The 22,824-nt window shown below is 42.7% G+C and overlaps 1 protein-coding gene across 7 annotated transcripts in view; it reads left to right on the plus strand.

The window, feature by feature from the left end:
• The window catches only part of MAPKAP1 (MAPK associated protein 1), a 233,063-nt gene that overhangs the window by 184,108 nt on the left and 26,131 nt on the right, over positions 1–22,824 (plus strand). For 6 of the 7 annotated variants that reach the window (XM_027616132.2, XM_027616126.2, XM_027616125.2 and 3 more), the window contains 2 exons: positions 6,116–6,256; positions 20,558–20,695. In XM_027616132.2, coding sequence (XP_027471933.1) covers positions 6,116–6,256; positions 20,558–20,695 — 279 coding nt within the window. The remainder of the gene's footprint in view (positions 1–6,115; positions 6,257–20,557; positions 20,696–22,824) is intronic. The other variant, XM_027616131.2, reaches the window with a different exon arrangement.

Below are 22,824 nucleotides of genomic sequence, written 5' to 3' on the forward strand. Positions count from 1 at the left end.
TTACTCTTGTAATGTATATCCAAGATTTCAGTTTGTGTCTGTTGTCAGGGATGTGGCTGTGACTGCACTTTTATATCTCATCATGATTGTCCAAACGGACATCCAGGCACGGCATACAAACCACTACAGGCAGTGGCTCTCAAGCTTCTTGGTCTTAGACCTCTTTACACTCTTTAAAATTATTGAGGACCCCAAAGAGCTATTGTTTATTGGGTTATATCAACTTATTAGGAATAAAAACAGAAAATTTTAAATGTTTATGAATTCATTAAAAAGTAATAATAAACCCATTACATGTTAACAAATTTTTATGAAAAATAGCTGTATTTTCTTTTGTTTTGTTTTCCATTCCATTTTCTTTCTCTGAAGAGTGTTTATTTTTGTTCCATCAGGAAGATAAATTATTGACTAATCACCTGAACCAGTGGGCACTGTTTTATATATGCTTTTGCAAATTTCTGCAATGTCTGGCTTTATAGAAAGCATCTTGATTTTCATATCTACTGCATTCAGTCTGCTATAATATATTGTTTCAGTTGTAGTATATGAAGAAAATTTGGCCTAACATAGGTATGTGGTTGGAAAAGGTAGGGGTATTTCAATAGCCTTTTCAGAGAATAGTGGATATTAATTTTCATTAATATACTGAAACTCAAGTGATTGATTTTTTTTTAAGATTTATTTATTTATTTTTAAAGATTTTATTTATTTATTTGACAGAGAGAGACACAGCGAGAGCAGGAACACAAGCAGGGGCTAGTGGGAGAGGGAGAAGCAGGCTTCCCGCCGAGCAGGGAGCCCGATGCGGGGCTCCATCCCAGGACCCTGGGATCGTGATCTGAGCCAAAGGCAGACACTTAACGACTGAGCCACCCAGGTGCCCCTCAAGTGATTGATTCTTAAAGATTTGTTGCAATGTGGAATCAGAACCATATCAGTGAACCTACACGCTTGTTTTTACTTTGTAAGGTAATAGGCATGAAAAAGGCGAATGATGTCTTGCTGTTAATACTGTGAAAATATTATTGAGATTATGGACCCCCAGAATGGTTCTTGGGGATCACCCCTCCAGTGGGTCCTGGACTGTACTTTGAGAACCACTGATTCAGAGTTTATAGTTACCTACCCAGGCTGTCTCCTTGTTGCTGCTCGTAGGAAGGTGGTGAGGCGGGAGGGAAGGAGAAGCGCAGCGGAAGGAAGGTGGACTCAAGTTCAACAGATTTGTCCCAGCTCTGCCTCTTCCCAAAAATGGAATCTTGGGCAAGGTTTTGACCCACTCTTAACCCTTGATGTCAGAGTTACAATTTGAACCTACATCTCTGAACTCTATGTTCCAGGTTCTTTCCAATGTTATTAAGTCCCAAGGCCACTTCCCAGCCCTTGGCGCCCTCAGCACCTCCTCTTTCTTTCCTTGCTGGAGACCCTAGATGTTGCCTGCCTACTCCTTCCCTCTACCCCCTCTTGCCCTGGCCTAGTTTTGCCATTAAGGTAGGTGCCATTCCTGTTTCCTCCTTTCTACCCCTTTCCTCTAGATAGCTAGGCTCCTTCCCCTCTTAGATTTTGTCCCACAAACCTTTACAAATTGCAAATGGGCTCTCTCTCATTCTTCCGGAGCCTGGTGTCAGACCATCTGAGCACACTGGTGCTCAAGTCACTTTTAGGCCCCACCCCAAAATTTGATCTATCACAATACATCTTTGAGTTATTGCAGCTCGAGCGTTTTGACACGATACATTATGGTAATCCATGGCACATAGAGACATTAACACTCCCGACTTTGACAAAATACATTGTGAAGTCTTTGAAGGCACCATTACAATTTATCTTGTCATTCAGGAGGAGACCCAGTTCAGCATTAATGTAGATGAACACAGTGTGGCTTTTGTTTCATTTAATTGCTTGTGACCTTTTTAATTGCTCATTTAACAAAATACCAAAGGGTTATGTTTCAATTAAATTAACAGTTTGGGAGTGGTTTTTTTAATATGTTTATTTCTAAGACATTCTGGTTCTTTTTTTTTTTTTTTGACTTTGAGTAGATAAAAATGTCTTCTCTTGAACAGAAGTGGGTTTTTAAATGTGAAGTTGATATATAGTAATAATTTTAACATGCAAATGGTATAGTGCTGACATATGGTTGGGTTCACTTCTTTCTGGAAGGATACAAACAGTAAAGGTATACATGCAAAGTCTTTGAACTTTTCTCGTCCAAAAACATGCTTTTGGTATAATGCTCTGCTTCGATATAAAGTATCTGTTGCATGCACCATTTATTGGGTACTTATCTCTGCTTTGTACTGTTTTCTTTGTGTTCCTAATACCAAGTCTGTAAGCTCCTAAAGATCAGGAACCCTGCCTTATCCTCACCAGTGTGCCTTCATAGTCTAGCATCCTGCTGGTATGGGGGGGGAGGGTAGTTGCAGGTTATACAGGTGACTGCTGTATACATGCACACATGCCCCCTCCAAGCAATGGCACTCCTAAGCCTACTTTGAAAAATGGCTGTGTAACTCCGAGACCAGTTCATCAGATGACCTGCTTGGGGGTGGGCAGCATGCACTGGAGGTGAGCACAGAGGTCTTCCTTCCTTTCCTACTCTCCCAGGTGCTGTTGCCCTTTTAATCACAAAAGCAAACACACCCCTTGTCATCTGGGGCAAGGCTCAGAATTTACCCAAGTATCAGGGGGGCTTAAATCTTCAAATGGGATATGAATTTATACTGTTGGAGAGTAGAAGGTCAATGCAAGAAGCATTAGTGTGTTGAGCCAGCTCCAGCTATGTAAGTCTTGAACAAAATTAATATAAGGAAATTGACAAGCCTTGCTGGTTATTCCGTAGCTTTAAGACCTCTACTAAAATCCTATCATCTCATCTGCCCATTATTAACATTTCAGCAAAATATAAAGTTTTCATTAATCTCCCACAGCAAATTTAGGAGTGAAAACTGGCACTTGTTTGAGCTTTTAGGACTACATTAGCTGGTGTATTAAACAAAATATGTCATTCTTCAGTAGCTTCTGTAAGAAGCTAAATCAATTTCCAGCCATATTTATGCACCACTTTATCTAAAAGCATCTGAATTATCATTTACAGCTAAGATGCTTTATTAGCAGCTGGCATTGAAATTGCTCAGTAAAAAATTATATGTCACGTTATAGTAATTTTTAAATTGGTTTTAATCCAACATCATAAAATGTAAAACTCTTAAGTGTGGGTTTTTTTTTTTAGTAATTGGCATTTTAGCATAATGAGCTGTTACCCCTTTCCAAATCAAATACCTGCAATATTTAGAAAATACTAATTAGGAAAGAAAACAGAAGTTCTTGAGCTAAGTTGTATCTAATAATGGCATTTTCTCATTTAAGATGGCTTTAACTGATTTTCAAAACATGAAAGGATTTTAATATTTCACCAAAATTCTCCACAACTCTCGTATTTAAAAGGTTCTAAAAATAGAAATAAACATATCTCCGCAGTTCTGTTTCAGTGAAGTGTGTATTGGGGGAAATGAACGATTATTTGAAATTCTGTAAATTCTAGCCAGCATCTTGGTTTAAGAGATGGACGTTACCCAGAAGACAGTAGTGCTTGCAATGATGGCACCTCTGTCCAAAATTACAGGTGTCCCAAAGAAAGCTAGTAAGGTTACCCAGTGGCCGTTATAGATGTGGAGTGCAGCTCTTCTGATCCTAGTGAGGTGACATTGGTTAAGTCATTCACCCTCTCTGATCTTCACCTTCCTGTGGACATGGCAGCTGTATTCATCCAGTAAATTTTTATTGAGCACTTGCTTTATCCTGGGCACTAACAGGATCTAGGCTATAATGGTGAGTAAAGCAGTCACTCTGCTTGCCCTTTGGGGCAGAGACAGATAATGACTAGCTGTGACAGCATTCTGCAGGAAAATGCTGGGTGCAGTGGCAAAAAGAGCTCTACTAGACTTGGGGGCCCGGGATCAGGGAAGCTTTCCCTGGAGTGTCACTTGAGCTAAGCTCTTCAGGAAGAATAGGGAGGAGACCTGGAGGAATAGGTCAGGAGAGAATGAAGTGGGGAGAAGGGTGACCTGGGCAAAGAAGACAATATGCGCAGATGCTCAAAGATGGGACCGTATCACGGACATTCAGTGAATGGCCCATTAAGGGTGAGGCTGCGTCTTCACTGTGGGGAGAGCATTATTGTAGGGGCTGGAGTTATTTTAGCTGGGAATAATTGTAGGATTTGGAAATCAAATGCACAATTCCTAATAAATGAGTCCAATGTAAAGGCATCAGAAACCAACTTTGACTTAAGAGCTTAACTTGTACGCAGTAACTGTGGGAAGGAAAAGTGTGTAATTGTCAGGCTGCCAGTTATGTAACAGAATTTTCCCATTTTATACCCAAATCTCGAGTTTTCCATTCCTCCAACTCTGTCCCAAGGAGTTCTCTCTGGATTTCCCTGTAGGCCATCTCTGGGCGTTCCACACAACAAGACTTAGGGTACCTGCTCTGGTTGGCCTCTTGCTATACAGGTGCTCCTGTCCCATTGGTGAATGGCACCAGCAGCTGCACCTTCAGAAGAGCACATTTTAAACTCTGGGGGATGGGAGATAATTTAGCTTTGCTTAGTGTGGCCCTGGGCACATGACTCTACTTCCCAAAGCCTCAGATTCCTCATCTGTATAATACAGAAAATCAGTACCCACCAGGTTGTCATGAGGCTGAAGTGCATGTGTAAAGCGCTTAGCATTCATACACACTGGTTCTTTATGTAATTTTATTTTACTTTATTTTATTTTATTTTATTGTCTTTATTTAGCAAAATTTAACAAGAGCATACCAGCTACCTGTACTGCTTGCAGAAGATACAGAGATGAATGAGAAACTTTACTGATTGTCAAAAAGCTTCCAAATTAGGCCAGACCAACCACTCAACAATTTTAGTGCAAGGCTGAATGTGGTCCTTTATGACAGTAGAATAAAAATAATCGTGACTGCTGTTTATTAAGTGTATTTTATGTTAGATTCTTTAAATATATTTGGCATTCTGTGCATGGTAAAAACGGGGGTTCAGAGAGATAAAGTCGCTTTCCCAAGATCATATAGCAAGTTAGAAGCAGAGCTAAAAATTGAATTGAATTTTCTGGCTCCAGGGTCCAGTATAAACCAACTGCTATGGAATTCAGGAAGTGGAGTTTGAGCTGCCCTGGGTAGAGTTTTGACAAGTCCAGGGTAAGGTTGGAAGGGTTGTTCTAGGCAAGGGCCCAGAAGTAGAAAAACCTGGACTGGTGTGCAGTCTGAGGAGTTTGGGAGGAACTGCAAAAAGGTATAGATGAGAAATGACAAGTAAAATTGAAAAATTATGTTTCAGCCAGATTATAGACAGCCTTGATTGCTTGGCTGAAAACAGTGCCTCATTCAGGAGGCCATGGGAAGTCAGGGAAGATTTTTGAGCACCAGCCTTCTTATTTGTCCCCAGTACCACATATCAGAGTATTGAGCGTGCACAAAGCTCTCACTAAACATTGAATGAGTGAATAAATGATCAAAGCTTTAGAAAGCCATATGAATCAGAAAGTCCTGTGGTGGCTGGATTGCAGAGAGTGCCTGGTGGCCAGAAGGCCGGTGAGGAGACTGTTAACAGCCATCCAAGCGGGAGCAGGCTCGTGCCCACACCAGTGGAGACTGTGAGACGCAAGAGAGGAAGCTGTCAAACTGTCTGAGAATCTTGGAAAGCATGAGAATTCTTCAAGAGCATGGATTACTTTTATGATTGGAAAAATTATTATTAGAAGAAGAAACAAGAAGTACGACCACCCATGCTTTTGTGGTTTTAACTCACTCTCGTGGAGATGGAGGGCTTCTGGCAAGCGGCAGTTTTTCTGTCCTTGTGTATCCCTGCTGCACAGCCAGGGGCCTGCCATAGAATAGGCAGTGTTTGTGGAATTAATTGTTGAATGATGAATATGCTACCATTCTCTGTTTACTGGAATGGCATTATTAAGTCATCGCTCAGCCTTTTCTTCTCCAAATTAAATAGCCCATATTATTTTAATTTATCCCAAAGCATTTTAAGCAGACACCATTTGCCAAGCCTCATGTATCTTTATGTGTTAAACTGCTTTTTCCTCCCCAGGTTCAAGGGCAGACGGAGTTTTTGAGGAGGATTCACAGATTGACATAGCTACAGTACAGGATATGCTCAGCAGCCACCATTACAAGTCATTCAAAGTCAGCATGATCCACAGACTACGATTCACAACTGATGTCCAGTTAGGTAAGTGCATGAACTGATGATGGACCGGACCCTTTGTATCAGTGGTCAGCGTAGAAACAGGGAATGAAACAACATCCAACTTTTATGTGACCTGAATGACTAATGGTAATTTGTTTTCAGAGAAAATGTTTAAACAGTGAAATATAAAGTACCTCCTTGTCCCCACCTGAGTGCTCTGTCTTGTCTTCTTTTTTATGAAGCAGAAGATTAGAAATAGAACTAACTTGAGACTCTTTTCAAACTGATTGACTTCTATGAGGTTCCATAATTCTTATCATTCTGTAATTCTCTTACATGCTATCCTTAGAACTGCTCTGTAGCTTTGCCACTTGCCTTTTTTTGCTCAGGTGAATTCATTGCTTATTCATTCGTGCCTTTATGCAGGAAGCTTTTTAATGATCTCGGAAGTTATATTTGGATCCTCACCAAATAATCCAGAATTAACTTTCAATTAATATTTGGGATTAATTTGTTCCAATTAAGTGCTAAATTTCTGTTTTGACTTACACATAACAGGAGTAGAAAAAGTGTCAACGTAGTCAATATTACATCAGCAGCCCAGCTGTCATTTACAGGTACCTGCTGTGTAGTAGGCCCTGTGCTAAGTGCTTTACGTACATTTCTGAACTACCTAAAAGGTAGGTATTTGTACCTTCCCCACCTAGCAAAGGTAAATGAGGTGCCAGAGAGGTGACGTCTCGTGCCCAAGCTCACACAACAGGTAGGTGGTGGTATCAGGAGCAGAACGCTGGTCTGGCCAACTCAAGTGCACCTGCTCCCTAAGAAAGGATACTGGGAGGAGCGGGGAGCAGTTATGGATGCCAGGCTTAGGGAGGTGACCTGTACCCTGGCTCTGCCACCTGCCTCTGCCACACCGCCCCTTCCCAGGCCTCGTCTGCTTGTGTGTGAAGGGAGGCAGTTTGCACGCCAACTCTGAGGCCCACTAATTACAGGTTTCTCACAAATGCTCTGTTATATGTCTCATAATAAAGTCTTTTGCAGTGTTGGTGTTAGTTTGGCTAATTTGTAATAAGCCTCAAAAGTCTTCAAATTAAAAAAAAAAAAAAAAATCTCTTCAAATATTCCTCCCCAACCTGACTGACTGGAGCTTGAAGCACGCTGACAGGACAGCTGAGTAAGTCAGAGAGGGTCATCAGACTCACAGCAGCTCTGAGTCGTGGCTCTGCCGGTAGTCAGCTGCATTAGGCAAGTGTCTTCAGATTGCCTTGGGGGGGCAAGTCAGATAGGCCATGTGAAGCCCTTAGCACGGGGCCTGGCGAGTGGCAAACTTCCTGTAAATGAGAGCTGGTAGTGGAACACGCAGAGGACAGACTCTGGAGCTAGAAGCCAGGGTTCAACCCAGGCTCATTTATTAGCTGCATCACCACAAGCAAACACAGGCAAATGTTCAGAGCCTCAGTTTCCTCATTGGTAAAGTGAAGACAATAGTCCCTGGCTCATAGATGTGGTACTTAAGGGAATGAAATGTCCTCACACATGCAGAATACTGAGGAAGGCACCTGGCACGTAGCAATTCCTCAGTAAACACCAGCTGCTAGGATGATGGTGATTCTAACAGACTAACCTGATGAATTAGCAGCCGGGAACGTTGAAGCAAGCCATAGAACCCACCTTTTTTCTCCTTTCTGGACCTGTTTCAGCCTCCTCACAAAAACAAACGAAATGCTAAATATCTAAAATGGTTTTTAAAAAATGCTTATTTACAATGTTGATTCTTAAAACATAGAAATCCCTGGTGTCTTTCCTCCTGGGGCTGCTTTTCCTGCTTCTTCTCATAGAAATAAAAATAATGAGGCTGTTCAAAGAGAAGCCAGATTCAAAAAAAAGGGGGAAAGAAAAAAAAGGGGGGGGGGAAGATCCATACTATATTATTCTACTATATGACATTCAAAAATACCCAAAAATAGTGTTGGTGCTATAGTGGCGAGCATAACTGCCTTCCAAAATTACACAATAATCTATTGTGTAGAAGTAATGATGGTGGTTATCTGGCGGGAAAGGAGGCTGTAGTGACTGCAGGGGAGTCCTGGACACTGGTAGGTTTCGTTTCTTGATCTGGGCACTGATTACATGAGTGTGTAGACTTTGTGAAAAAATCAAGTTATAGATATGCTTAGGACTCATGCACTTTCTATTGTATATTTCTAACAAAAGTTCACTAAAATAAGAATTCTACTCAGACACCTAGTTTGTGTTTGCCTGCAGTACCTTCCCAGTAACAAAGGAGTGAGTCTAGTTATAAACCCAGTAAGTAGCCTGGCTGCAGCCAGGGTACAGAGCGGGGATTTTCCCAGGTGAGCATCATCAGTAAGTCCACAGATTCCCAAGGTGAAAAAGCAATGCTTTGGAAAGATAACCAAGATCATGGGCTTCTTTCCCACACGTTTTTCCAAAGGCAAAAAGCCAAATTTTAATTCATCAGATTCTGACATGTATATTCACTTAAAGGAAGAGGCCCACAAAAGGATCTGTGGGAAGAGCCCTAGTCTGTAGTCAGGACTGGCTTTAAATCCCGCATTAGCACTTACATGCAGTGTCACCTTGGACAAGTCCCTTCTCTTTTCAGTCTTAGTTTTTGTCATCTATAGAATGGGAATTATAACATTTACCTTTCAAGATAGAAAAAAAAAGTGTCTGGCCCATAGAAGCTCTATTCTGAACAGAGGCTGGCTCATCTTAGTGTTGCTAGTATTGTCACTGTCCCCTGTTTTGTCTGTAGCTTTCTATCCTAGTCTACCATCTTGAAATTAACCACACCAGTCAGATTAGGTAGTGGTGCTATTGTCCAAATTTCACTTGTAGCTACAGTGGAGACTTGTCAGGTAGTAATGGATGATGACAGTGATGTAGGTATCTCTCCCTAGAGCAGTAGTTCTCAGAAGTGTGACTAGAAGCCAGGTCTCAGTCACCTCTGGATGTTTCCAGTGGTACACATGGCACCCTCTGGTGGAGAGACATGGCTCCAAGGAGCTTCTAAACAGGTGCTGCCAGAATATGTGTTTCAATTATGAATCTAAGCTCAATCTTTAGCATGATAAACAGAAATTTCATTAATTAGTCCTAAGCAATTTTGTGACAGTCACAGAAACTGTGCCCATGAGTACTACACCATGCAGTAAATAAAAAAGCTCATTTCCTGTTGCCATGTAGATGAGTGCTGTATGTAACTTTCGAACCCCTCTCCCTCCTTGCAAAGCAGGTAGCACCCTTTCATTTTAACAGTAACAGCAACAAAAACCTGCAGAGTGATCCAGGAATTCTTTCTTTCCAAAACTGAATCTACTGTAAAGTACAGGGCAGAAAACAATGCACCTTTTACGAGCATTTGAGTGAGCAGCTGGATTCTGAGATCAGTAAATAATTTATTTTATTTCAACTGACTAGCCAGGTGCTTCAGATCTTTCCTGACACTGATGGATGGTCTCCTCCACTCATCCATCCTGTGTCAGTCAGAGCAGAGATTTCACTTGCCCCCTGTGGCAAGTTCTTCTAAGTGCTAAGTGTCTGTGTGCGGCATTTCCCCAGCAGCCCCGCTGATTCCACAGAAAACTGCCCATCCACTCTGAGTCCGTGGTATGTAGGAGCACGCAGCGGCGGCAGTGAGCAGCATTCCCCAGCAACCCGGGGCCCTCACAGCTGCTTCTCAGGGTAGTCGTGGCCCATGCTCCCATTTGACCATCTGCCATCTGCTTCTGAGAAAGTCAGGCGGGGAGGGACTCAAACTCGGATCTGCAAGACCCAAACTTAGACTGATTTTCCACCAGACTTTTCTGTGATTGAAAAACTTTATTGGAGTCCATTAGTGAAACTTATGGCAAAGACCTGATCTTTTTAAATAATATTAACATGAAGAATTACAGTTTTTAAAAGTGGTTATTTATCAAGTGCTTGTTGCTATGTGCCAGGCACTTTGCTGATCACTCTTCTGTTCTTGTCTCCTGTAATCATATCACTATTATCGGATAGTACTAATACTATCTCCATTTTTTATATGAGGGAACTAGGATATAGGGAACAATTACTTGTTAAGTAATGAAGCTGGGATCAGAACTCAAGACTGCCTAAGGCTGAGTCCTGCACCTAACTACTGTATTATGCCCTGAATGCAAATGGTCATTACACTCATGCTCTATAGTTCTAGGACAATTTGCAGTATACGGTGAACTTTCACCCCATCACCTTATTTAATCCACACAGAACATTGATGATACTACTCCCATTTCATGACTCAAAAAAAACAAGGCTTGGAGAAATAAATGAAGTAATGTGATGTATACAGAGAATGTAGTGTTTACTGGCACACACAGCTATTACTTAATAAGCACTAACTTTCTTTCCCTCCCTCCCAGCCATCAGGATATGCAGTGGGATATCCAGTCCCAGTTCCAGTCCCAGGAACAGAACTGGGACTGAAGCCCAGTCCCGTACAGCAGACCCAATCCATCAAGCCGTGGATGCCTCAGTCATTAATAACTTGCCTTCACAAAGGAAGTGATCACTTCTTGGCCAGTTCCAAAAATTCTGCACACCCTCACTCTTGTCCCTGCCCTTGCACCTGCAGGTCACGTCAGTGTAGCATGTGCACTGCTCTCTTCCATCCTCCGTTCACCTCGTTTGTCAGTCCCTATACTTCTTCCCTCTGGGCCCAGACCTGACCTCAGAACCCTTTCTAACACAGCCCTCTAAGCAATTCCTGCCAGTCAGTTGAAGTTGGTTCTTACGGTGAAGTCTGTTCACCATCCCTGCTCTGTCAGCCTGGAAAGTTTACCACACAAAACCATCATGCCTAACCATTCCGTGATTTCTCAGAAACATTCTTGGAATATTTCATCTTGTCTGCTTCCTCTCTGTGTTGGGCCTGAAAGTACTGGTGCCCTTACGTGTAGACTTTTCTTGAGCTTATATCAAGTTGAGGTCATTTCCTTTAACATGATCTCCCGTGTGTCTAATCCCATGTGCCTGACCATAGGATCAGACACTAGGCCATTTGTGCTGCCCAAACATGCCAAGGCTGACAGCTTGAAGTGGGTATGGAGAAAATCAAACTAAAAGGGTCAGATGGTGAATGCCAGCCACTAATTAGGAATCCCATAGTATACTAGCAGTAAGTATTTGTTGGCTGCCTGGCAGAAGCTGAATTATGATGCACTAGCCAAGGGGCTGCCAGAAACCCATATAAGAAACAAAGCGGAGAGGACCAAGGTACCACCATTGTATTCCTCGTATTTACACAGTACGTTAGAGCAGTGATTGCAGACCCTGACTGTGTATCAGAATCACCAAGTCCCTGACCTCATCCCGGACCTGCTAGCTCAGAATCTCCCCTTAATTATGTGGCTTGGGAAATACAGCCTCTCGGTATCCAAAGGACTTTCTTGCCCCTTATCTCTTTGTCCAAGGCTTGTTTTTACTGAATGGGCAGGTCAGCCTGGTTTCCCTGATAAAGGGTCTCAGGCTGAGAAGTGCTTTGATAGTTGTGCCACTGTGCTAACTTGATTCCTTCACCTTATCATTTGTCAGGCTAGACCTTCCCCATGGCACCAAAGGTTTAGGTTACTGAATCTGTAATATCCCGTGAACTCCATCTGTGTCATAATTGCATATATAACCTAACATCATTCTGTAGAAGATAGATATACAGATTCTGTGTAGGATTCACAGATAAAGACTGTATCATAAAATAATCTTGCTGAAAGGTTCCATGGTTACCTCCACTATCTCTTCATAAAACAATCCATATGTATAATCATAACACTTGTGATCATAGTAGTTATTTATCAAAAGTATCAAGTACAATAGCACATATCATAGAGGAGGCATAGTGGTTTCATCTCATAAACTGACTCCAATCAAGTTTGTAATGGCTGCCCAGAGCATTATGCTGAGGCAGCATCTGGAGCTGTGTCTGAGGGCAACATAAAGAAACTCTGTGATTGATTAAAAATGCCTGCCCTGGGCCTGAGCTTGATGAGAGGCAGCATATTTGCCATCTATTGTCTTCCCTGGTTTATCTGTCCTATTGCAGTTATTATTTAACCCCCTAGTCAATACTTACAAGCCAACGCTCAAGGAAGACTTCATTACAGTACCATTTCTTAATATACAATATGCAGACTTAAGACACATTAACACAAAGCTAAGTGAGTGAAAGCAAACAGCTGTGGCCTGCACTTTTTTTTTTTCAGTTGGGGTACCTATGGAGTATAGTTCGAGTAATTACATAATCTGGAAATCAGGTTCTTAGCAAATGGATGGCTTTTCCTTCCATATTTCTGTTTCATTTTCTTACTGAATACTAAGGAGATACCCTCCTCCGTTCAGATGCACGAAAATGATCATGAGAGATATCCATCACATTTAGCTCCAAAATACCTGGGTCCACTGAGTAATTTGAGGATGGCAATTCTAATATCACTTGATTGTTCTGTCCCTGTTGTGACATCTTCTGAACCAAAATTTGGAATAAAGCTTAACAAGTACTAATCAGCTTATGAAATAGCAGGACAAATACTATCAAGACTGCCTCCAGAAAAAAAATTTTTTTTTTTAACCACATTAGTGCTTAATGCAATGATTGGGTTGAGAGAAAATCCCCTGACAGGGAATGTCAGAAACTCAGGGTTTTTCCTAACTGTGTACCTTCCTCTAATTCCCTGCTCCAGATCTACCCTTTAGAGAACACCTGTTAAATAATCCAGGGTTACTATTGACAGGTTCCTCAGATGTTTGAGAAAGCCTTGAGAACTGGAAAAGTTGAGAGCCACTGGCATAAAGAAATTAATAAGGATGGGATAAGGGAGGGTCCATCAAGGTTCTGTATTCCTTTTACCATGCCCTCACCCTTGGCACTTGAGCTCCAACTGTGTACTAGGGCAGGGCCTGAACATGAGGATGATCTGGGCTTTCCCCACTCTACAAGTGATATCATAAATCTCTTAGGAAATGACATACTGCTTCCCAACTTGACACTGTAAGCTCACCTGAAATATCTATTTACCAGGAGAATATTAGTTTGGGAAACTATCTCCCCTAATACACAATCTTTGTAAGTGCCTTCTTTACAGAGAGGGCTTAGTCCTCATCCAGGGACAGGTGTTACTGGGTGAAACAGTCCCAGATCTCATTCAATAAGCTCCACCCTTGTGCTGAGCGCTGTGCTGAGTTTGGCTGTACATTCATGGTCTCATTCATGTTCAGGCCACCCCTTGGGTTTCGTTCCAAGGATAATGGCCTAGTCAGGTACACTCAGACTTTGTCACTGAGTCTCTAACTGACCACACGTTGGAATTGGCAGCTCTTAGCTGTGGTTCCCAAAAGGTTTCAGATGGTTAGGCCTTGAATGGAACCAGTGATTCTGGGGCCCAGTACCCCACTTGATCTCAAGAATGTAAGGCTCTACTGGGTCTCATTATAGTTGTGGCCAAAATATGATATTCTCGTCTATTTTGGGTCCCTAAGGGAGCCAGTGCTTTTCATACTGTAATGCATTTGATCACGATGTGAATATACCCACTATGTAAACTTAATGCATTGAGACAGGAGAGCTGGTCTGTTTAAACCCTGGCTGATAGTCTGGGGATATGAATTATGGGTATAGCTCTGTCATTAATGGGTGACATCAGACAAGTCATATCCCCACCCTGAGCCTCAATTTCTTCATATGGAGAATGTAAGCCCCAGACTAGGTGATCTCTGAGGTCTCATTAAGCCCAAACAGCCTTTGTATCTGATCCTGTGTGTAAATTCAGACAAGTTTCAAAGACTTCCCTGACTGCTGTATGGATGCTATCGATTGGCTGTGTGGATTCAGCGCAATCCACTCCAGCAAAGAGTTGTTCAGTGGCACTCCCAGGGGCTTTTCCAGGCTTTCATAGGCTCTAGGTAACCCGAAGACAAGAGGATTGTGGAATTATATAAAAAGCTACTCCAGGATTTAACAACAGGGGAGCTTTTCTAGTCTTCGATTCAAAGTTGTAGGAAATTGATGAATGAACCACAGCTCATGATGTCTGAGTAAATAAATAATAACTCAGGAAATACACTGAGGCATGGAATATTAAATGCCCTAATTTTTGCTGAATTGGTATTTTAGCTTCTTAGAAGGACATTTTAAGTGGGCCTAGGGGAGGTTGTGCCTCCTAAGAGTCAGGTATGCACCTCTGAGACAATGGGAAGTGGCAGACTGATCAGGACACACCCTAGAGTTGATCAGATAGACCTGGGCTTTCAGCCCGGCTTTGCTATTTACTGACTTGATTCACCCTGAGTAAGTACATCATTTTACCTTTCTGTACTTCATCTCTAATGATCTTACTAATAACTGAATGAGCCCTCCCTTATGTGCCAGGCACTCTGCTGAGTTTCTTAGATGCTTATGCCACCCCATCTTCATGACATCCTGGGAGTTGGTACTGTTTGTCATGCCATTTTATAGAGGAGGAGGCTCAGGCTTACTAGGGGAAAAGTACATTCACCCAGGATAACAACAGTGGGAACACACTGGCAAAATCAAGATCTCCAAACTAATGACCTAGAGATCTTGGAGGCAGTCGGGGGCAGGAGCATGGGTGGTGGCAGGGGGTTCCCCTAGTGCAAATGTTTCCACAGCTCCAACTGTGAGAATAGTCTTCCTGATGTCGAATTGAACTACTCCTGGAGGTTGCAGGAAAGAAGTATGGCCAATGACACTTGCTGATGGGAGATGACTACAAGGAAACATAGGGTGAGGGTACTGCTCTCCCCAGCTGGACATTCGTTCTGGATCCTGGTGCTTCCAAAGGTGGGATGTAGAGCAGGTCCCAGAGACAATGTCTCCAGACTAGAGGGCCAGGCAGGTCCCTTGTTCACATCCCTCCTGGGGCTCCCTGAGCTTCCCCTCCAGACCCTCATTGCTGGATCTATGTCACATCTCTTAGGCCAGTGCCTAACCCCTGTTAATAACAGTCATGAGAAGTAGTGGTATAGGTCACCAGCAACATATTAAGCACCATTCCAAGCACTTTACAAGTCTCATTTAATCATCACAAAAGCCCAAGTGGTAAATTCCATTATCATCACCATTTTACAGTAATTTGCCCAAAGTCAGCCTCATGGTTAGGAAGTAAGGAAACTGATACTCAAACTCAAGACTTTCTGACTCTGAAGTCCCTATCCCTAACCTCTCTGCACTACTGCCTTCCTGATTAGAAGTGTGGTAAGCCCTCAGTAAGTCGCTCTACACAAAAGGACCCAGCACAGGGGCTGCCCAAAGTAGGTACCAGTCTATTAGCAGAAGATGATGTACATGCTAATTTCCTTTTATGGAAATCTTCTGGTTAATTAAAACAGACGAGGGTCTCTTGTGATAACTCTAAAGCCTTGGACAAATGGGTTCCCCAGAGAGTTGTACATACATTAGAGTTGCATTTTTGTTTATTTTGAGCTGTCTTGTTAGGGAAGGATTTATATGCTGGCATTGACATAGGACAGCAATCAGACATTGTTTTCTGCCTTTGACAGTTGGTGTGATAGTTTGCTTCCAGTGAAGTTTGACTCACTGTATCTGGAAGCTGTCAGAAGTGGGAGCATGAAAAGGTCATGACGGATGGCCGTGGATAAGTGGGTAGGGGAGGGGAGCTGGTAAAAAAGACAAGGAGCTTCCCTTATTTCTGAGGGAAGGGGCTGACCCTGTCCACTTCAGGCCAGCCCTCAAGCTGTCTTCCTCGCTTCCCACAGCTGGTCGGGTGGAGCCTGCCAGTCGCCATTTGTGGGGGTGGCCCCAGGGTGGCCGTAGTGCCGCCACGGGAGCCCTTCCCAACGGCTCAGCCACTTGGGTGCTTGAGAACTGCTAGGTGGAGGTAGTCTGTTTGGGGCTGCTTTCATGCTTATCAATCACAGGATTCAGCGTACTCCCTTCCCCACACTGTAAAAGTTGGGAAAGGGCACTGAATCCTGAAGTAGAAACCAAGAAAATGTCAGCTCCTAAAATGATGTTTGTTTTTATTTTGGGTGAAATTTCTGTTTTGGAAAAATACAGAAAAGGAAAGGATGTAATCCTACTAGCCAGAATTGGCCACTGTTACCAGTTTGGAGCATATCTGTTAGATCTCCTTTCTATAAATATTTTTCCTGTCCTTTTCACTTAGCGTCACAAGAATTTTTCCAAGTCAAAGCTTTTCTCAGACATGGTTTTTCATGGTTGTGTTGTATTCCATCATGGTTGGATTAACTATTCCTCTATTGGCCATTTAAGTTGGAGAAATGTAAACCTAACAAAAGCCAACTTCCGTTGTTTTCTTGGACGTATGTTTATAATTTGAATTACTTAAGAACAGGGCTTAAGTGACACTTTAAGGAGCGCGCCTGTGACTTTACACAAAAGCTTTAGCCAAGGACATTAAAACCATGCTCAGTGGTCATACAGAAGAATATTGATAGGATCTCGTGCTCCGGTTTGCCATGTCTGAACAAAAACAGGTGTGTGTTTATTGGCACATTTGAATGTTTATTTGTTCCTTGGTAAAAATCGAAAGAGGATACTAAAGACTAGTTAAGCAGTATTCCTCATTATGTCTGGAACCAACTGAATGAGGCTGTGCAGAGCAGTGGGAAGTATCATACTTGGGAACCAGGCAGCTCTGGGCTTAAAAGCTCCCCAACCTTGGACAAGCATCTTCACCCCTCCTAGGGCACTGTTATATAAAACACCTAGCACAGTTCTTGCAGCATAGCATAGTGGCTGAGAGGACAGATTCTAGAGCCAAATTTCCTGGCTTTCTCCCAATTCTAGCTTTGCCGCTTTTTAGCTGTGTGATCTTGGGCAAGTTACTTAACCTCCCTGTGCTTCAGATTTCTCACCTATAAAATAGGGATAAATACAGGAACCAATGGGATTAGGGTGTCCTGAGATTTGAATCAATGCAAACAAAGGATTTCTAACCAAGCTAACATATATTTGCTGCCAGGTAATGTTCACCCCTCTTTGCCCCTGGCCTGGCCTGTGGTGCCAGCCTCCTAACTGGTCTCCTCTCCACTAGGCCGCTTCCTCCTTCCAACCAAGAAGGACACCTTGGACTCCCAGGGACCCCCAGAAGAGGTCTCTGTTTGCTTCCACGCTAGGTTCTGGAGACTCTTTAGCGCAGTGGGTTCTGGGTACGTTCAGGAGAATGGCCTCCAAGGCTAGACTGCCTCAGGCCCTCCTAAACTGGAAAGCTGAGGGTTGTCACTTGTGCAGCAAAAGAGCAAATCAACCCCTGTGGGCTGTGTGCCCTGCTTTAAGAAGCTGAGACTCACACATTTCAAGTAGGGTGAGATTATTTAATGTACAAAAGGATTTTTCCCATCAGGAAAGATGCCCCTACAGGTTCCTTTAAATAGTGACTCCTCTAGGCAGGCGAGTGTTTTACAGATCATTAACTACTTGACTGAAAGCCTGCAGGGCAGAGAAACTTAAAACTAAAGTGTTGGGAGCCCCTGCCAATTACAGATCAATCCAAAATGAATATAAAGTATCTCCTGGAACTAGAAGTCAGTGGGAAAATGTGATTTGATTCGGAAAAAAATCTGATTTACAGGCAACTTTTTTGGAACACACCAGTTGTTTAAATGGTGTTCCACCTGCCTGCCCATCTTGAACCTAATGCATTCATCTCCCACATCTTCATCCCCAAACGCTGTAATCGGGGTCCCCTCTGTGAACAGTGACTGTACAGTAACCCCCGGGAAGGGCGTCATTGGGAAAGTGTACTTGTGGCCGTGCAGAGCGCAGGCAGTTGATGCAGAGATACAGCCCGAAATGGATGAACTATACAGTAACAATTTGCAGATAAAAATAATAGAAGTTAAAGTGTACTTTACATGATAAAAGAAAGATGAAAGAGGATGAGAGTCTGTTACATCTGAGATGGTTACAAAAGTCCTGCTTTGTGAAGTAGGCTCTGTTGAAAAGATTGATGCCATGGGGAGTGACCTTGGCTTGGAGCAGGAGCTGGTGATGTATGTATGAGCATCCCTCTGCTAAATGGACCCAGATTTGTAGCACTAATATACATGGGAGCCCAGAACCAAACTCAGTACGGCAATAAATCAACAGCCACTTTGGGTGTCATTTCTGGTTTATATTCCACTATTGTTCTATCACTTTAATTCATGTCACTATCATCTTTTCATCTGGAACAGTTTTATATAATTTTCCAGTGGAGTTACCTGACAAATCCTATCAAATTAACAAGGTACATTAACAATATTGACTGACTACGGCTTCAGGAGTTGCGGGGCCGCAGAACAAAATTTTAAAGCTGTGCCTCTCTGGTGATGATTTTTCTTCCCCCCCCCCCCCCCCCGCCTTTCTGAGAAGGGAATGTGGGGCAGGGTTTATTCCACATCAGAGATATGCACATTTATTTTGCTCTGCTCGTTTTTGACTTTTATAAAAGTCAAAATAAGAAGCAGAGGAAGGAGGGGGGCCAAAAAAACAAGAACAACAGCAACAACAACAACAACAAACACTTGCTACCGACAGCCATGGCGTAAGTACTTTTCTTCTTTCAGGGAACTATAGAAATGTCCAGATCCTTAACAATTAATGACCAAATTGGAGGGAAGAGTGTGACTGGGTAGTCGTAATCTATTTTAAGTGAAATGTAATAAAATTGGTCTCCTGATACATTCTCACCCTCCTGAAATCATCTAGACCTGAACAGCCAGAGTCCATTGGACTTATGACATTATGCCTAATTGAAATATGGTGTTCCTGAAATACGTCTAATGACAAATTCCAGCATTCAATTAATAAAAAAATACCAATTGTTCATCTTTTCCAAAGACCACATAGAAATGACCAGGGTTAAGCAACTGTACTGCATTGTCTCCTCTGAAGACAGCAGACGAGACTCTACTGGGGTCTGTCTATGCAGTCTCTTGCCTTTGTCTGACTGCTGTTTGGGATTTCTTTATTCCTAAAATAAAATAGAAATGAGTGTGTGGCAGACCTCATCACTAGAATATTTTTTATATTCGTTTTCTTGTTTAATTTTAAATTTGCTCTAAGACTATAGTCATTGTGTTATTTGGGTTTTTTGTTTGTTTCTTAATTGAGCTGTTTTCTTTTATTGGCCTTTTCTTTTGGTCTACGAAGTTTTCTCACGTTGTATTGAAAAATTTCTGAGTGTGATCTGTGGGATGAAATGTATTCATTCTTACTGTCTTTTTCTTACATTATGTACATTTGATGGTTTTAATTATCTCCTATTTTTACTTGATTTTGCTTTTTTCCACTTTGCCTCTGACCTTTAAAGTATGGCCTAAATACTAATTACTTTCAAGATTCTCTCTGGGACCCATTCTGGAAGGCATATTGGAGGTTTTTGTCTCATTTCATGAACAGATTCCTCAATTTTCAGCAAAAGGGGAAAAAGAGAGCGTCTAGCCTAGACCGTGTGTGTCAAGCTGAGCGTATACTGCTCAGTGACACTGGGAGAGCAATTGCTGTGCATGCCACAGTTATCCTGGGACACCTTTCATCCCTGGCATTACCTTTGTTCTCCGAAAACCTTTGCTCCCAGTCACTGTACAATATGTTACGTCTTTCACAGCTCTGAAAATGAAACCTGAAGTGCCAGTATTTAACATGCTGGATTCCTGTTATAAAGTCTTTGTTGCATAAAGCTCACACCCAGTGCTGTTTCTCCCTCAGCGGAGAAGCAGTGACCTCCACAGACTGAAGCCAAGCTCCAAGACTTAAACTTGGAAGGTTTTATGTAAAGGACCCTTTGATCCTCCTGTGACTTCCTCTCAATATAGCTTGGATAATTATTTAGTGTCAGAGAAGGGAAAAGATAGATTTTTCCTATTTTTAGTGCGTTAAGATTTTTCTAGATCAGGAAAAAAAAAAAGACCACTGATCAAAATTGTTTTTTTAAATGAACCTTGTTATGGTTTATTTCATTACAATTCGGAGGTGTTATGTAGGGTTAACAATATGTAGGTAAACTGTATTATATCTGTGGTACATCTAAGATGGCATGTTTCTTAATACCTTTTTTGTATGGATTTTGGTGGTTTCTCCCCTCAGCTCACCCACCCAGGAAACCAGGCTGTGCACTTCTGTGTGCCGTTTAGGGTCTCTTAAGCCGGTGGCATTCCCCAGAGCCGTAAGAAAGAGCTCTTGTTCATCCAATTTATTTTGGATGGATTTACAAAACAGGTCAAATGATGACACTGAAATCACTTACACCTTCCACTTTCTGTGGCTTCTTTTTTTGTCCTTCCCCCCTTCCCCCCCCCCCCACCCCGGCCTTACAGGTATCTCTGGAGACAAAGTAGAGATAGACCCTGTTACGAATCAGAAAGCCAGCACTAAGTTTTGGATTAAGCAGAAACCCATCTCAATCGATTCTGACCTGCTCTGTGCCTGTGACCTTGCTGAAGAAAAAAGCCCCAGTGAGTAGTCCCTTTTATTTATGTCTCCTTTCTCTCTTCCCCCTCTTCCCTTCTGTGTGCTGGGTGCCAGGAGAATATATTGCCACCGTGTCCTTTTTTCCTTGGGTCTGTTTAATTCATTACCAGAAATTTATTTTAATCAAACAGGATTGTATTATGGTGCCCAGAGCCTGACATGGGCCCCCATCCTGTTAGGTCTTGATGGCAGCAGAGAACCTCACAGCCCCGCTTCAGACCTTAGGAGTCCCGCCCTGGGGGCTGCGGGTCTGGGGGGCAGGTTCCTGCTGAGAATTTGACTCACGAGAGCCTTAATTTCACTTTGTGCTCCCTTTCTCTTCCCATTTGGGGGACTTGAGCAGTCAGACCTGGACCTGCCTTCCTTCTTTGCCAGATTGAGGGAAGCTGGGAGATTTCCTGTGGCAGCTGAAGACTAGATTTAGATATCCATCAAGCCGGAAGTGTCAACACCCTCCAGATTATTGGCAGCTGCATGACCTACCAGCTCAAAATTAAACTCCTGCCTGGTCCTGCAGAAGAGATCGCTGCTGGGTTGACACTCCTCTGCTTAAATTATCAAAGTAGATGCAGTCTGGTTGTATATTTTGGCATATTATATTTTTGCAGTTAAGTAATTGAGTGTAGCATTTAGATTAATCATTTTTAAGACTTCAGTCCCATCAAGAGGCAAAAAGGACACAGATCACACTGAAATTCCTCCATGGAAGAAAAAAGTTTAAACTATACAAGAATTTGTTAGTTGCCTGGGAAAGGCTGCAAGACAGCGGTTGTCAGAGTCTGGTACATATTAGCATTGCCTGTGGAGCCTATTTAAAATGCAGTTCTCCAGGGCCCATACCCAGTGGGTTCTTTCTTTTCTTTTCTTTTCTTTTTTTTAAAGATTTATTTATTTTATTAGAGAGAGAGAGAACGCGCATGTGCACAAGTAGGGGGAGGGGCAGAGGGAGAGAATCTTCAAGCAGACTCCCTGCCGAGTGGGGAGCCTGACTCAGGGCTCGATCTCAAGACTCGTGAGATCATGAGCTCATGACCTGAGCCGAAACCCAGAGTCAGACGCTTACCCGCCTAAGCCAACCAGACGCCCCTCGCCAGTGGGTTCTGATTCATTAACTTGGAGGATGATGGGAGCTTCTACTTTTTGTTACTCCCCTCTATTCCCATGCCCGCTGAATTAGGGAACAAATGTTATAAGGAATGACATACTCAAAAGGAACAATAAGAAATGTAAAGGCCAGCAAGTGTTTATAATATGGTTCAAGTTCAAGACTAGGATCCTATGGACAGAGCACCCGCCACATCGCCTCATTTATGGGTGGGTGTTTGTTTTCTCAAATCCAGCTGTGCTAGGCTACGTAGTCTCCTCCTTTCGACCCATTAGTCTCCATCTTGGCAAGAAGGGAGAACTTAGTGGTACAGGGGGAAAGGAGGCAGGCCGTGCCCACCCGCTCCCCCCTTCCTGCCATTCCTGTCATCCCAGTCAGGAGATTCCTCAAGAATGCTGCCAGAAAGGGCTAGTGAGAAAATTGCTTACTGTTGTGGGGCCCTTGCCTCTGCCTCTGGATAAACATCTTCTTCCTAATTCCTCTCACTCCAGCTTATCAGCCAATAAAGATGTCATTGTTCTAGCATCTTTCTTCCCAAGAATTCAGGATGCGTTGAAAAGTAACATTTTGTAAATTCTCCATGTCTCTGAGAAATGAAAGGCAATCACTTACATGTTGCATCGAGGGATAAGCTGGAGTAGAAAGGTTAGAGAAAGAACTAGAAACAGGACTCAGATTTCCTTTACACTCATACAGAGACACTCACTTGCCAAGGAAGGCTGTGTGTAATTCAGGCACTGAAAGGTGAGGGGTGTAACACACCCCATCTAAGACGGAAGGAAGAAAAGATGCACAACCACCACCTCCCAGTTGCCTCTTGCCATCAGGCAGTCAGGAAGGAAGTATTACACATCTCTGAGAGTGATACCAAGTTCCAAGCCTTGGGGATACAGAGCAGACGTGGGGCCCACCATTTCAATATTGGCAATCGAGCAAGAGAGTTTTTTGTCTTATTTTCAGACCTACTGGGTGGTTCTGTGTAAAAACTGCACATGTGGGTCTTAAAGA

This window comes from Zalophus californianus, chromosome 13 (genome assembly GCF_009762305.2).
Source record: "Zalophus californianus isolate mZalCal1 chromosome 13, mZalCal1.pri.v2, whole genome shotgun sequence".
Lineage (NCBI taxonomy): Eukaryota > Metazoa > Chordata > Mammalia > Carnivora > Otariidae > Zalophus > Zalophus californianus.